This window comes from Pan troglodytes, chromosome 2 (assembly GCF_028858775.2).
Source record: "Pan troglodytes isolate AG18354 chromosome 2, NHGRI_mPanTro3-v2.0_pri, whole genome shotgun sequence".
Taxonomy (NCBI): domain Eukaryota; kingdom Metazoa; phylum Chordata; class Mammalia; order Primates; family Hominidae; genus Pan; species Pan troglodytes.
Window position 1 is genome coordinate 188,794,955 of NC_086015.1, and position 15,682 is coordinate 188,810,636.

Below are 15,682 nucleotides of genomic sequence, written 5' to 3' on the forward strand. Positions count from 1 at the left end.
ACTCTGCAGAGTCTCTTTTTAGTTTTTTTTTTTAATGTCCCATCCTTCACCCAACCCTTTTAGTTCTTTTTATTTATTTATTCTTTTAAAAATTTTATGTTTATTTTATTTTACTATTTTTTAAAATTACAGACCAGGTCTCGCTCTGTTGCCCAGGCTGGAGTGAACTGGTGTGATCATAGCTCATTGCAGCCTGGAAGTCCTGGACTCAGGTGATCCTCCTGCCTCAGCCTCCTGAGTGACTAGGACTACAGGCATGGTCCACCATGCTTGCCTAATTTTATTTATTTATATATTTGGAAAGATGGAGTCTTGCTATGTTGCCCTGGTTGGTATCCAACGCCTGGCCTCAAGTGGTTCTCCTGCCTCAGTTTTTCAAAGTGCTGGTATTACAGTGTGAGCCACCATGCCTGGCCTTTTTTTCTTTTTCTTTTTCTTTTTCTTTTTTTAATTTTTATTTTTAGAGACAGGGTCTCATTCTGCCACCCAAGCTGGCATGCAGTGGCACAACCATAGCTCACTGTAACCTCCACCTCCTGGGCACAAGTGAGCCTTTCACTTTAGCCTCCCAGGTAGCTGGGACTACAGACATGCACCACTATGCCTGGCTAATTTTTTTTAATTTATTTTAATTTTTTTGTAGAGACAAGAGTCTTGTTTTTTTGCCCAAGCTAGTCTCGAGCTCCTGGCTTTAAGCAGACCTCCCACCTCAGCCTCTCAGAATGATGGGTGAGATGCCGCACCTGGCCTCCTTTTTAGTTCTTGAGTTGAACAACTTTTAGAAGGCTACAGGACGAAGTCCTTGTACTTGAGGAGCTTTTTGTTTGTTTGTTTGTATGTTTTTGAGATGGAGTCTTGCTCTGTTTCCCAGGCTGGAGTGCAATGGCACGATCTCGGCTCACTGCAGCCTCCGCCTCCTGGGTTCAAGCGATTCTCCTGCATCAGCCTCCTGAGTAGCTGGGATTACAGACGCGTGCCACCACCATACCTGGCTAATTTTTGTATTTTCAGTAGAAATGGGGTTTTACCATGTTGGTCAGGCTCGTCTTGAACTCCTGACCTCGTGATCCGCCACCTCAGCCTCCCAAAGTGCTGGGATTATAGGCGGGAGCCACCGCACCCGGCCGAGGAGCTTTCATTTTTAACAGGAAAGAGTCTTAGTACGCATAAGGGTTATTTATATTTATTTAGTTTTGTTTACAAGATAGTACAGGTTTATTGCAGAAAAATGCATTTATAAGGCCAGGTGTGGTGGCTCATGCCTATAATCCCAGACTTTGGGAGGCTGAGGCAGGAGGGGTTGCTTGAGCCCAAGAGTTTGAGACCAGCCTGGGCAACATGGAAAGACCCTGTCTATACAAAAATTTAAAAATTTGCTGGGCGTGGTGGTGCACACCTGTGGTCCCAGCTTTGTGGGCATGGTGGTGCACACCTGTGAGAGGCTGAGGTGGAAGATTCCCTGAGCCCAGGAGGTCGAGGCTGCAGTAAGCCGTGATCACACCACTGCACTCCAGCCTGGGTGACAGAGTGAGATCTTGTCTCAAAAAAAAAAAAAAAAAGAGAGAGAGAGAGAAAGAAAGAAAAGAAGGAAAGAAAGATACAGATATAAAGAAAGCAAAAAAAAAAAAAAAAAAAGTCTCATCACTCTGAGAGGACCACTAATTTTTTAACTTAAAAACACACTTTTTTTACTAAAGATACGTAAGACACATTTTTAACTAAAAAAAAAAAATTAATACATGTACCAATATAAGTGGATATCGTTTTTCTTTTTTTTCTTTTTTCTTTTTCTTTTTTTTTTTTTTTTTTTTGAGACAGAGTCTCGCTATCACCCAGGCTAGAGTGCAGTGACACAATCTCGGCTCACTGCAACCTCTGCCTCCCGGGTTCAAGTGATTCTTCTGCCTCAGCCTCCTGAGCAGCTAGGATTACAGGCGCGTGCCATCATGCCCGACTAATTTTTGTATTTTTAGTAGAGACGGGGTTTCACCATGTTGGTCAGGCTGGTCTCGAACTCCTGACCTCATGATCCGCCCGCCTCAGCCTCCCAAAGTGCTGGGATTACAGGTGTGAGCCACCATGCATGGCCCATAAATGGATTTCTAAGATACATAAAAAATTTATATTGGTACATGTATTTTTTAAAAGATGCTTTTATTTTTGGAAGTAAAATTCTCACTCCTCTTACATTTAAGATGTTTCTGGATGTTATCTTTTTCCATTATAGGTGATTGACCTAAGAAAAAAGTGTCTTAAATATCTGGATTCTATGGGACAAAAGGGCCACAGGATCTGTGAGATTCTCCTGTAAGTAAAGGTTGAAAACCTCACTACCCCCTGTTGAGGTGATCTCTCTTCTATCTCATCCTAGGAAGCTGTGTGGATGGTAGTCTAATGTGTAGTTAAGGCTATTTCAGGACTTAGCATGCATTTTATTTTTAAAATAATAGCTGATTTCAACTGAGAAAACGTGTTTAGTAGCATCACTGGAAACAAGTTTGTCATGTATTATGATGTAAAATAGATCTTATTAGAATCCTGTGACTTGCATTAGATTTCTTTGGCATCGATACGTTATTCTGAATGTTCTTAGGAACTGTTAGTTGGGGAGTGCTAGTCCTCTCAATTCTTAAGCCCACTTGTATCTTTATGCTTTCCATGAGAGTTGGGTTTATCTCAGAACCCAGGGGCAGTGTTTAAAGTGTGTGGTTTGAGGAGACTGTTTCAAATAGTAATTGCTATAATAGAAACCAGTCTTTAAAGCATACCTACTTCTTAGCTAGGTAAAGTAGTGACATGAGTTGAGTGAGAAAACGCATCAGTAAGATGGGTCCATTTTTCCTTTTCTGCTCACTAGAAGCAATGAAGTTCCTTCTTTTAACTTTACTAAGGACAAATGAATCTTGTGAAGAAAAGTTGTTGCTAACAATAATTCAATATTGTTTTAGTATAAAATATTTTTATTTATGGTTGTTTATCTTGAATAAAAAGCATAGAGAAGAAAATTCTAAAAATCATAAGATACACCAATTGTTTATAAAATGGTTCTCTTCTAGTCTTTTCTTTGTAAGATGTGTATAAATTGTGCGCACATATGTTTGCGTTCATATGTATACATATATTATCCCATGTATAGAAATGTTCTTACTGGGATCATACAGTATAGTTTGATGTGCTGCTTATAACAGGATTTGAAAATTCATATTTTATTACATTCATGCTTTTTTTTTTTTTTTTGAGATGGAGTCTCATTGTGTCACCCCATGCAGTGGTGCAGTCTCAGCTCACTGCAACCTCTGCCTCCTGGGTTCAAGTGATGCTCGTGCCTCGGCCTCCCAAGAAGCTGGGAGTACAGGCTTCCGTCACTATGCCCGGCTAATTTTTGAATTTTTAGTAGAGACGGGGTTTCTCCATGTTGATCATGCTGGTCTTGAACTCCCAACCTCAGGTGATCCGCCCGCCCCAGCCTCCCAAAGTGCTGGGATTACAGGCGTGAGCCACCGTGCCCGGTGGTCTTTGGCTTTTTATGTTATTTATTTATTTATTTGTTTGTTTGTTTTTTGAGATGGAGTTTCACTCTTGCCGCCCAGGCTGGAGTGCAATGGCGTGATCTCGGCTCACTGCAACCTCTGTCTCCCGGGTTCAAGAGATTCTCCTGCCTCAGCTCCCAAGTAGCTGGTATTAAAGGCTTGTGCCACCACGCCCGGCCAATTTTGTATTTTTAGTAGAGATGAGGTTTCTCCATTTTGGTCAGGCTGGTCGCAAACTCCCGACCTCAGGTGATGCATCCGCCTTGGCCTCCCAAAGTGTTGATTTACAGGCGTGAGCCACCGCACCCGGCCTATGTTATTTTTTGTATCTTAATTTTGGTGGGGGCATCTAATGCTTATCAACCTGATATATATTTCAACTTTTAAAAACAAGCATGTACAATTTTTGTAAGCAGACCTCCCCAAATTAAATAAAAAATCCAGAAAGCCACTTTGGGAGGCTGAGGCAGGTGGGATCACAGGCTCAGGAGATCGAGACCATCCTGGCTAACACAGTGAAACCCCATCTCTACTAAGAAAAATACAAAAAATTAGCAGGGCGTAGTGGCATGCTCCTGTGGTCCCAGCTACTTGGGAGGCTAAGTCAGGAGAATGGCGTGAACCCAGGAGGCAGAGGTTGCGCCACTCCAGCCTGGGCGACAGAGCGAGACTCTGTCTCAAAAAAAAAAAAAAATCCAGAAAGCAGTCACGTTTTTAAAAAGCTAATGAATATGGATTTGAGAATGGCATATCTGTTTAACATCACAAAGCCCTATGTAACCATAATGGTTAATTTCTTTAGGGATTTATTGATGTATTCCTTCTTTGTTTTGCTTTTTAGTCAGTATTTACAGGATGAAAGTAAGACCAAAAGAAACATTGATCTGAATCTTTTAGAGTGGACCCATCACAGCATGAAACCACACGTGAGTGACGGCCATCTACATGGGACACACTTGGTTGCATTTACTAATAGTATATTATCTAGATTTGGCTCCCTTCCTGCCCTTCCTCCCTCCCTGCATACTTTTAAAGTACACATCTTTTTTTTTCTTTCTTTCTTTTTTGTAGAGATGGGATCTTGCTTTGTTGCCCAGGCTAGTCTCGGGCCTCCCAAAACAAAGTGCTGGGATTACAGGTGTGAGCCACCATGCCTGGCCAGAGTCTACATCTTAAGAATGATCTGCTTCTAAATCCTAGCAATTAATCTAACTAAAATGGGTGCTTAGCTTTCATCTTCTTGTCTAAATGTAAATGTTAACATATGCTTGCATGTCTCTCACAGAATTGGGAAGAAACCCAATACATTGAAGTTGGCTAATTTCCCGGTTGGTGCTAATGAAAGTTTACATTTCTTTTCCAAAATTTGGGAGTTTGTTTAAGTCTTAGGATCCCATGCCAAAAAAAGCATTTTAATTTCTAAACTGAAAAATTTGGGCCAGGCGCGGTGGCTCACACCTGTAATCCCAGCACTTTGGGAGGCCGAGGTGGGCAGATCACCTGAGGTCAGGAATTTGAGACCAGCCTGGCCAACATGGCAAAACCTTGTCACCACTAAAAATTAACTGGTTCTGGTGGCACATGCTTATAATCCTAGCTATTCAGGAGGCTGAAGCAGGAGAATCACTTGAACCCGGTAGGCAGAGGTTGCAGTGAGCCGAGATCGCACCACTGCACTCCAGCCTGGGCAACAGAGCGAGACTGTCTCAAAAAAAAAAAAAAAAAAAGAAAAAGAAAAATTTGAAGGATAAGCTTTGAAATTTCCTAAGGAGAGCACAGATATAAGGAAGAGTCTGTTAGGATGAATACTGTGTTCTGGTATGGGAAATGGAATAAAGAAAACAAATTGCCTTTCTTTGTATATTGTAGTCTCTAGTTTTGTCCATTCTGTGAGAGATGCTAGGCTCGAGAGAAAAGTGTGAGGTATATGCGTATGTATGGGTGGTATGTATTTAAGCAAATTTTTTTTTTTTTTTTTTTGAGACGGAGTCTCGCTCTGTTGCCTAGGCTGGAGTGCAGTGGCGCAATCTTGGCTCACTGCAAGCTCCGCCTCCCGGGTTCATGCCATTCTCCTGCCTCAGCCTCCCGAGTAGCTGGGACGACAGGCGCCCGCCACCACGCCTGGCTAATTTTTTGTATTTTTAGTAGAGACGGAGTTTCACCATGTTAGCCAGGATGGTCTCGAGCTCCTGACCTCGTGATCCGCCCGCCTCTGCCTCCCAAAGTGCTGGGATTACAGGCGTGAGCCACCGTGCCCGGCCATTAAGCAAACTTTAAAAATCATAATCAACTTCATTTCTTTGAGTGAAAATTGAGCTATTGTCATCTAGTGTGTTTTCCAGCAGTGGAAGTAGCCTCTCCCGTATTCTTACTAACTTGTGCTAATTGTGACTGACAGCCAGAGTGTGTCAGGGACTGCCAAGATTAGGGCAACACAGGCCTGGAGAAGGTGTGTGCTCAGTGGGGTTAGAATCCACCACCTTTGGCTTATTATGCTCTTAGTGCTGCTTGTACCAAGTGTTTTTGCCTTACGGCAGAACTGATCCATCAAGGCAAGCTCCTAATTGGTTAAAGCCTATCCAGAACTTCTCTCTGTCCACCTTGAAGCTGTAGGGTCCAAAGCAGTAGTCTTATTTTCTTAGCTAGAGAAGTTACATTTCCGATTGACCACACTTGGCCCTTTTTAAAATTGATAAATGCTTCTGAAATAATTCTGACTAGCATCCCTGGTAGTAAACCTCCTTTCAGTTTGGTTTCTTGGAATGGGAGCTGAGAGATGCAACTCTCACTTTGTGTTTTTCTCTTCTGAAAAGCATTTCCTGTGGGGTCGGGTCATGCACTCCATCTCATAGTTAGGGTTTCCAATCAAATGCAGAGCCATGGAGAATTAAACAAACACAAGAACAGAACAGAAAGGAAAAGCAGTATTCACAAGTTACATCTTAGACCTGTGGCTTCAGTTCTCACAAGGCCTGTTTTTCCCTTGCTATGATCTATGTTTTATACCACATAGAGTAAGAATAATTGTGTTTTTTGTATATGACTGTGTGTTTAGGTAATACCTGATTTAATATTTACCTTTATAATATTGTTTACAGCAATATTTAGAAAAAGTCCAAGGAATTTGTATTTAATGATGTTTTACCCTTTCCTCTCTTCTTTTTTCTTTGTAATTTTAGGAGATTCCTCAACAGCTGAATGGGAGTGATTGTGGAATGTTTACTTGTAAATATGCAGATTATATTTCTAGGGACAAACCTATCACATTTACTCAGGTGAGTGAAGACCCTCTTTATCCATTTACTTGTTACTAAGCAAGATAAGGCACTTGGTCAGTGCCTGGCACACATTCAGCTCTCAATAGTAGTAGCTGGCCAGGCGTGGTGGCTCACACCTGTAATCCCAGCACTTTGGGAGGCCGAGGCGGGCAGACCACCTGAGGTCAGGAGTTCAAGACCAGCCTGGCCAACATGGTGAAACCCCATCTCTACTAAAAATACAAAAATTAGCCAGGCGTGGTGGTGCATGCCTATAATCCCAGCTACTCAGGAGACTGAGGCAGGAGAATCACTTGAACCCAGGAGGCGGAGGTTGCAGTGAGCCGAGGTCGCACCAGTGCACTCCAGCCTGGGCGACAGAGCGAGACTCTGTCTCAAAAATAAATAAATAAAATAAATAGTAGTAGCTGGGCTCATGCCTGTAATCCCAGCACTTTGGGAGGCCGAGGCAGGTGGATCACCTGAGGTCAGGAGTTCGAGACCAGCCTGACCAACATGGAGAAACCATGTCTCTACTAAAAATACAAAAAATTAGCCACGTGGTGGTGCATGCCTGTAATCCCAGCTACTAGGGAGGCAGGCTGAGGCAGGAGAATTGCTTGAACCCGGGAGGTGGAAGGTTGTGGTGAGCCGAGATCGTGCCATTGCACTTCAGCCGCCTGGGGCAACAAGAGAGAAACCCTGTCTCAAAAAAAAAAAAAAAAAAAAAAAATAGTAGTAGCTGTGCTATTCTTATTGCTGTAAATCTTGGTTTTAGCCCTACTCCTGCCAGAATCAGGGTTATTTTATCTGCTCTCAGGTTTATCCTAGTCTTTGGTGACACAATGGGCACAATTTGCAAATCTCTGAACTGTGGCATTCATTGGTTCCTGTGTATTATTATTTCTAGCCAAAGAAAGAGGTATGTCAGTGTTTAATAGCAAGGGAAAAATCGGCCTGTGAGAACCAAAGCCACAGGTCTAAGATGTAACTTGTGAATACTGCTTTTCCTTTCTGTTCTGCTCTTTTGTGTTTGTTTTGTTTTGTTTTGTTTTGCTTTGTTTTTGAGATGGAGTCTCGCTTTGTTGCCCAGGCTGGAGTGCAGTGGCACAATCTCAGCTCACTACAACCTCTGCCTTCTGGGTTCAAGCAATACTCCTGCCTCAACCTCCCCAGTAGCTGGGACTACAGGCGTGTGCCACCATGCCCAGCTAATTTTTGTATTTTTAGCAGAGATGGGGTTTCACCACGTTGGCCAGGCTGGTCTCGAACTCCTGACCTCGTGATCCACCTGCCTCAGCCTCCCAAAGTGCTGGGATTACAGGCGTGAACCACCGCGCCCGGCCTGCTCTGCTCTTTTGTTTAATTCTCCATGGCTTTGCATTTGATTGGAAACTCAAGTATGTTGGGAATTCTTGAGAATTTGTAACAGTGGATTCTCAACCTTTTTACAACTGAGGACAACCTCATTAAAAAATATTTTTCATCCACAGACCTTATTTTGATAGTTGTTGTCTACCAAGCAAACTGTATGTATTCCATGAATACAAACTGTAATACAAACTCTGTTACGTGAAGTAACTAGGACTCCCGTGCTGAATTAATATAATTCCAGTAAAAAATAAAGGCATTTATTGCTTAGTCTCAGCAGTTTTACTAAGAGCAAATGTGCAGTTTTTACTAGATGTTTTGAACTATTTAAAATAATTTAAGAATCATGTGTTAAGACTTTTTAGCCCCCACCCCTAGGGAGGACCTCACTAGTTTATTATTATTATTATTATTTTGAGATGGAGTCTTGCTCTGTTGCCCAGGCTGGAGTGCAGTGTGGTGTGATCTTGGCTCACTGCAACCTCCATCTCTCAGGTTCAAGCGATTCTTCTGCCTCAATCTCCCCAGTAGCTGGGACTACAGGCATGTACCACCATGCCCGGCTAATTTTTGTATTTTTAGTAGAGACAGGGTTTCACCATATTGGCCAGGCTGGTCTTGAACTCCTGACCTCAGGTGATCCACCTGCCTTGGCCTTCCAAAGTGCTGGGATTACAGGCATGTGCCACCATGCCCGGTGACATCACTAGTTTATAGTAAGGGACATCCAACTATTTATAATGATACATTAGGAGTACCTCAATAATGTGAACTTCTTTTTTTGTTTGAGACGGCGTTTCGTTCTTGTTGCCCAGGCTGGAGTGCAATGGCGCAATCTCAACTCACTGCAACCTCCGCCTCCCGGGTTCAAGCAAGTCTTCCGCCTCAGTCTCCCGAGTAGCTGTGATTACAGGAATGCGCCACCACCCCTGGCTAATTTTGTATTTTTAGTAGAGACGGGGTTTCTCCATGTTGGTCAGGCTGGTTTCGAACTCCTGGCCTCAGGTGATATGCCCACCTTGGCCTCCCAAAGTGCTGGGATTACAGGCGTGAGCCACCACACCTGGCCAAGAATGTGAACTTCCGTATACACTAGAAGGACTAGTTGTACTACGAGTAATTTTGGAGTTGCTTTTTGTGTTGCTGCTTTGCAAATTGCCCATGTAGTGATTCTCAGTTAAAGCAGAATAATTGATTAAGCAAAACATCTCATTGTTTAATGTTGCCAAATAGCAAAGCAGTTGGCTGTTCTCTGAACCTAATAAGATGAGATTTTAAAGGGAGAAGTTGCTATTTGAACAGAATTGGCAATGTACAACACCTGGTAGAGCAGAAAGAAACTTGTAGATTTCGTTGTTTTTTCTTTATTTAAATAAATACGTTTTTCTCATAAAAAAACAGAATATGTTCATTTTAGAATGTTTTGAAAATTCATATAAGTAGAAAAGTTGCCTATTGTGCCACCACGTGGATATTTGCAGGACTGTGAAGTTGTACTATACTGTATAATTCTACATCCTGCTTTGGTTTTCCTTAACATATAAAAATGCTTATGGTAGGCCGCGTGTGGTGGCTTTTGCCTATAAATAATCTCAGCACTTTGGGATGCTGAGGCGGGCGGATCACCTGCAGTTAGGAGGTCAAGACCAGCCTGGCCAACATGGTGAAACCCTGTCTCTACTAAAAATATAAAAAATAAGCCGGGTGTGGTGGCACATGCCTGTAGTCCCAGCTACGCTGGAGACTGAGGGACAAGAATCGCTCAAACCCAGAAGGCAGAGGTTGCAGTGAGCAGATCGTGCCACTGCACTCCAGCCTGGGTGACACAGCAAGACTCCATCTCAAAAAAAAAAAAAGTGCTTATGGTACATATCATGTAATTATGAACTGTTAAAAATGGTTTTATAAGTATGTTCCGTGATGTAAAAATGTCAATGCTTAGAAAAAGAACATGGACATCCTGCTTTATTACATGATTACACCTGAAGGTTGTGCTGCCGTGCACATTAATATGTAATGCGTGCGTTGTTTATGGGGTTCTTTGCAGCACCAGATGCCTCTCTTCCGGAAGAAGATGGTGTGGGAAATCCTTCATCAGCAGTTGCTGTGAGAAAACTTTGCCTGGTCCCTCTAGCTGCTGGTGGTTCTTTCACAGACATTTCCATATACCTCATGCATTGTGGGTTAAAAAGTCCCTGCATCACTTCTGTTCTCACAGGTACTGAGCTGTCAAAAGTGCATGAAGGCCTCACTGTACTCTAGTCCTGACTTGGGGTGCAGAGGGCTGCTTGCAATCCTGTTTGTAAGGCTGTGCCTGCTCAGAGCTTTGGACTGTTCAACCCACACAAGAACAAACGCTAACTAATATTTTTTTTAAGAGATTCTTTTCCCTATGAATGTGGGAAATGCAGGATTTATTCTGTGAATTGTTTGTTTCTGTGTGTTTGTTCCCCGTATTCATTCACTCACTCGTTTGCAAACATAATGGGCAGTGGTCATTTACTGCTGCTCTTTTACAGTTAGCTCTAAATTACTTGTTTGAACTATTTATTTCTGAAAGGAATGTTACTCAAGCTGCCACTCCCTGCTGAAGAGCAGGAGGGAACTCTCACTGGGGGCGGAAGGAAGTGGAGCTGGAGCAGTAACTGCCAACATGAAGCTGGAGGGTTTGGGATTTTTTTTGTTTTGTTTTTTTGAGGCTCAAAAAATGCTGGGAGAAATGAAAATGCTGTGGGATAGGGCTCCTGTTGCCTTTCAGAGGAAGTCTGACACTACAGCGTTGGCACAGTGCCGTGAACAGTGGAACTATGCCCAAGGGACTCTGACTATCCAAGCATCTTCCGAAGAGTGGTGTGGTCACCTTAAAGAGACTTCCCTTTCTGGAAATGTGGTGACTTGGCTTAGTCTTCAAACTGGATTCATGGATTTGAAGTAACTGTAAACCCTAAATCTTCATTTTCATCCCAGATCTGGTTGAGTATAAACCTCAGAATTGTAGGGGCTGGCCTGAGCTGTTTATTTCAAAAGATACTATTCAATTTAAAGCTATTTTTCCTCAGAGTTTTTGTTTTCTATATATTAAGTCTAAATTAAGTTTTCTACTCATTAAGACTAACATCTCCCCACTCCATCCCCACTGAAATTTGTGGAAGAAAATTTAGTACTTGGCTCTGAGGTTGCCAGTTATACAATAATCTATTTTGCATATGAAAGTTTGTATTTAACTTTTTTGTTCATTAAAAACCTTACTGATGTGGTTATAACTTCAGACAGTTTAGAGTTGGTCAGAACATATTTTGCAAGATCTAGTGCCTAGTGTTGCTTTTCTGATGTAATAAAAGGTGGTCTGGCAGAACCTAAAAAAGTATATGCTGAAATGATTTCTAACCCTCTCCCTACTTAAACCTCCCAGACTTGTTCTGGTTCATAAAAGCAAGAGGTAAAACTGGAAAAATTGTGCACATGTTACCTATGAATCTACACGCCTGCCATTTGCAGTGCTCCGGCTGCTGGTCCCAGAGGTATACTGGTTACAGCTATTGCAGCCAGTTCCCTGAGACTTGTAAAACTCCTGGTTTAGGACATGGGGCCTGTGGTGTGGATGGAAAATGCTGGGCCTACTGGATGGTCAGCCAGAGGCCATGTGGTGGGTGATGACCCAAGCGGGAGCAGGTTGTGCCACACCTCCCTCCCCCCTCCCTCCCTTACACTCCCCCTCTCCCTCCCCCCTCCCTCCTTCCCCCCTCCCCCTCCCTCCCTCCCACCCTGCCTCCCTCCCTCCCCCCTCCCCCTCTCCCTAACCCCCTCCCTCCCTCCCACCCTGCCTCCCTCCCTCTCTCCCTAACACCCTCCCACCCTCCCCCCTTTCCCCCACCCTCCCCCCTCCCCCCTTTCCCCCACCCTCCCCCCTCCCCCCTTCCCCCCTCCCACCCTCCTGCAGCCCCTGCTCCTTTCCCTGGGCTCCTGGCATTGTGCCAGTGAGTGCTGGGACCAGGCAATGAGCACAGCCAAAAAGGCCAGAGGTTCACTAGGTCAGCATCATACCAAATGCCTGGCTTTCACCGGGCATCAGCATGCTTCACTTGAGAGTTTGGTACCATGGTTAAGATCGAGTCCATGCTAGGTAAGTCCTGTTAGGAGTGGCAGTTTGTATTCCGCCCACATGAATGATGCTGGGCTTAATGTATTATTTTGAGGGGCTTCAGAGCAGTTCTCACTGAGCTTTCCATTAACCTACACTCTTCCGGACGGCTCTTAAAACTTCCAGGACATAATGAAATTGGGAAGAGCAGAGTGTTGAAGTCTATAGCATGGCCTTCTGCTTGACCCTGAGTTCCTGAATTGAATGTGGGAGACCACAGGCCATACTTCTCTAGGCACTCACATGTCTCCCTTGGCATAAGGAAACATGTTAGTAATATAGTTTTTTAGATCCAAACAGTTTATTTGGATCTAAAAGTTTAAGTGTTCAGTTGAAAAACAGCTATTGATTTTATTAGTAGCAAATTATCACCATTAAAGCCAGTGGTTTTTTTTTTTTTTTGGCGACAGAGTCTCTTGTTGCCCAGGCTGGAGTACAATGGTGTGATCTCAGCTCACTGCAACCTCCGCCTCCCAGGTTCAAGCGATTCTCCTGCCTCAGCCTCCTGCGTAGCTGGGATTACAGGTGCCCACCACCACACCCTGCTAATTTTTGTACTTTTAGTAGAGATGGGGTTTCACCATGTTGGCCAGGCTGGTCTTGAACTGCTGACCTCAGGTGATCCACCCGCCTCGGCCTCCCAAAGTGCTGGTATTACAGTCATGAGCCACCTCACCCAGCCTGTTTTTGAGACGGATTTTCACTCTTGTCGCCCAGGCTGGAGTGCAATGGCACTATCTCAGCTCACTGCAACCCCCACCTCCCAGGTTCAAGCGATTCTCCTGCCTCAGCCTCCCGAGTAGCTGGGATTACAGGCATGTGCCACCACCCCCGGCTAATTTTGTATTTTTAGTAGAGACGGGGTTTCTCCATGTCCGTCAGGCTGGTCTTAAACTCCCGACCTCAAGTGATCTGCCCGCCTCGGCCTCCCAAAGTGCTGGGATTACAGGCGTGAGCCATTGCGCCTGTCCCTGCCAGTGTGTTTTTAAAATAGTTTAGGGGGTTGAGAAAAGATGCAGTGAGCCATTATTCTCCTTTAGCAGGTAGTCTCTTAAAAATTGATGTAGATTTTAAAAATATACCATTGAGAGCACGTATCTTTCTCAAACTTAACCTTGAACAGAGCTGGATGGGGGTGGGAGGGAAACAGATTTGGGGCATATGGAAGATATTCTTGGCAGCCCCATATTCTACCTCAGTTACCGAAGGCTATTAGAACCTCTGAATTTTTCCTCCTCTGAAATCCTAAGCACAACTTCAGAAAACCATGTCTGATAGCGGATGTCTGCCTGCTGTGAGGAGCTGCTTGATGTGGGGACCAAGGTGTGGGTGTGGGCGGAATGTATCCTAGTAGAAACAGTGAACCTCAGATATGAATAAATAAGCAAGAGACCGAAAGTTAAGTGTGTGACAACCTCAGTACTGTAGTTAAGCTACATTCTTTAAATTAGCTTTTGTGAACGAATTGGGAACCTAATCTCTTTTGTAACTGTTTGAGAAAAACTCTGAAGCACCTGATATTCAAACAAACTTATGGTACTTAACTCATTTGTAAATTGGCGATCTAGCTGGCTGTAGTATTGCTTTGATAATTTTTTTCTTTTAATTTACCTAATATATATAAGGAAGGGGTTTGGATATATTAAAATAGGTGTTAATTTTATCTATTTACCAATAAATTCATCTCTTTAATTCAGGGGCTTTCACTTGTTTTTTATTGCAACTCATAGGAATAAGTATTTTATGTTGTGACCACACACACACACACACAGTGTGATTGTATATGGACACAAACATTTCACATACACTTTTGTGAAGTAATACATATCCTTACTATGATGAGATAGTTTTATTTCAGTTTTTAAAAAAATTTAGGTTGTAACCACCAAGTTGATTTCTCTGCCCACTAATGGGCAGATAATGCAGAGAAGGAAAATACTGCTCTAAGTGACCTGACCGCGAGGCAAATGATGTTTAAAACCATAAAGCCTGAGACCAAAAATACCATATATATTATAAATGTGAGGCTGTTTTGAGATGACTCCATCTAAATCTAGGAAAACAGGCTAGCAGCTTTGAGACTCTTGATGGAAATATGTGGTGGAAACAATCTTTAGGTTCTTAGATGGGCATTTCCTAAAATGTGTTAAGTAGAAGTCTTGTAACTTGTATAGAAAATATGAAATCCCAGCACTTTGGGGGCCATCGAGGCAGGAGAATTGCTTGAGCCCAGGAGTTTGAGACTAGCCTGGGCAAGATAGCAAGACCCCAGTTTTTTTGTTTTGTTTTGTTTTTTTAAAGGATATAAAGCAAAGGGTCTGTGGGCCAATGAATATGTGTACCATGTCCTTTCCTCCTGGGGATGTGTAACAAACATCATAAGAAGTTTGATATGAACGAGTTATGTCTTAACCTAGCATTTCCCAAAACTTGGACATTGAACCCTTTTCTATGAGACACCTGTGGAACTATTTTTTGGAATACACTTAGGAAAGTGCCAGGAGAAGCAACAGAGAGAGTTCTTGGCAGTATGTACTTTAAGAACACACTGGGCAACCTTACCACTCCCCTTCCACGGCCTCCCAGCAACACCCCCCTCCTCATGGTGATCATAAAGTCTGATCCCACACTACCACCCTGTCTCCTTTTATTTTTTTTTAATTATATCAGTAATAGGGGTTCGTAGAAAATATCAAAAAGGTAAAGAAAGTTAATTCTGCAAATTCACAACCAGAGTTAATACCTCTTAACATTAACATTTGGGGCGGGCGCAGTGGCTCACACATGTAATCCCAGCACTTTGGGAGGCGGAGTTGGGCCAGTGACGAGGTCAGGAGTTCAAGACCAGCCTGACCAACATGATGACACCCCATCTCTACTAGAAATACAAAAATTAGCTGGGTGTGGTGGTGGGCACCTGTAATCCCAGCTACTGGCGAGGTTGAGGCAGGAGAATCGCTTCAGCCCGGGAGGCGGAGGTTGCAGTGAGCCGAGAGCACACCACTGCATTCCAGCCTGAGACTCTGTCTCAAAAAAAAAAAAAAAGTGGGTATATATCCTGGCCTTCCCCCTTCATGGGTGTGTGAATACATGTACAGGCTTGTGTGTGTATATAACTTGTTATTAACAAATACAGAATTATATAAACGATTATATAACTCCTTTTCCACTGGAACATTTTCACGTCAATAAATATATCATTTTAATTGCACAGTATTCCACTATATGGCTATAACATTTATTTAATTCAGTATTACTGAATATAACATCTTGCGCAATGTTTGGTTTATTCTAAGAAACTCTTAGCATTACAATTTCTGGGTTAAAAATTATGTATATTTTTAAAAATCAGGAAAAAGATAATTACCCATTGGTATTTTGAC

General features: G+C 43.0%; 1 protein-coding gene across 11 annotated transcripts in view; it reads left to right on the top strand.

The window, feature by feature from the left end:
• Positions 1-11,522, top strand: part of SENP2 (SUMO specific peptidase 2) — a 48,592-nt gene extending 37,070 nt beyond the window's left edge. For 10 of the 11 annotated variants that reach the window (XM_003310158.5, XM_054681302.1, XM_516925.7 and 7 more), the window contains 4 exons: positions 2,228-2,307; positions 4,372-4,456; positions 6,710-6,805; positions 10,206-11,522. In XM_003310158.5, coding sequence (XP_003310206.4) covers positions 2,228-2,307; positions 4,372-4,456; positions 6,710-6,805; positions 10,206-10,268 — 324 coding nt within the window. In that variant the 3' untranslated portion in view covers positions 10,269-11,522. Of the gene's footprint in view, positions 1-2,227; positions 2,308-4,371; positions 4,457-4,601; positions 4,669-6,709; positions 6,806-10,205 lie in introns of all 11 variants that reach the window. The other variant, XR_010155888.1, reaches the window with a different exon arrangement.
• The last annotated feature ends 4,160 nt before the right edge of the window (positions 11,523-15,682 follow it).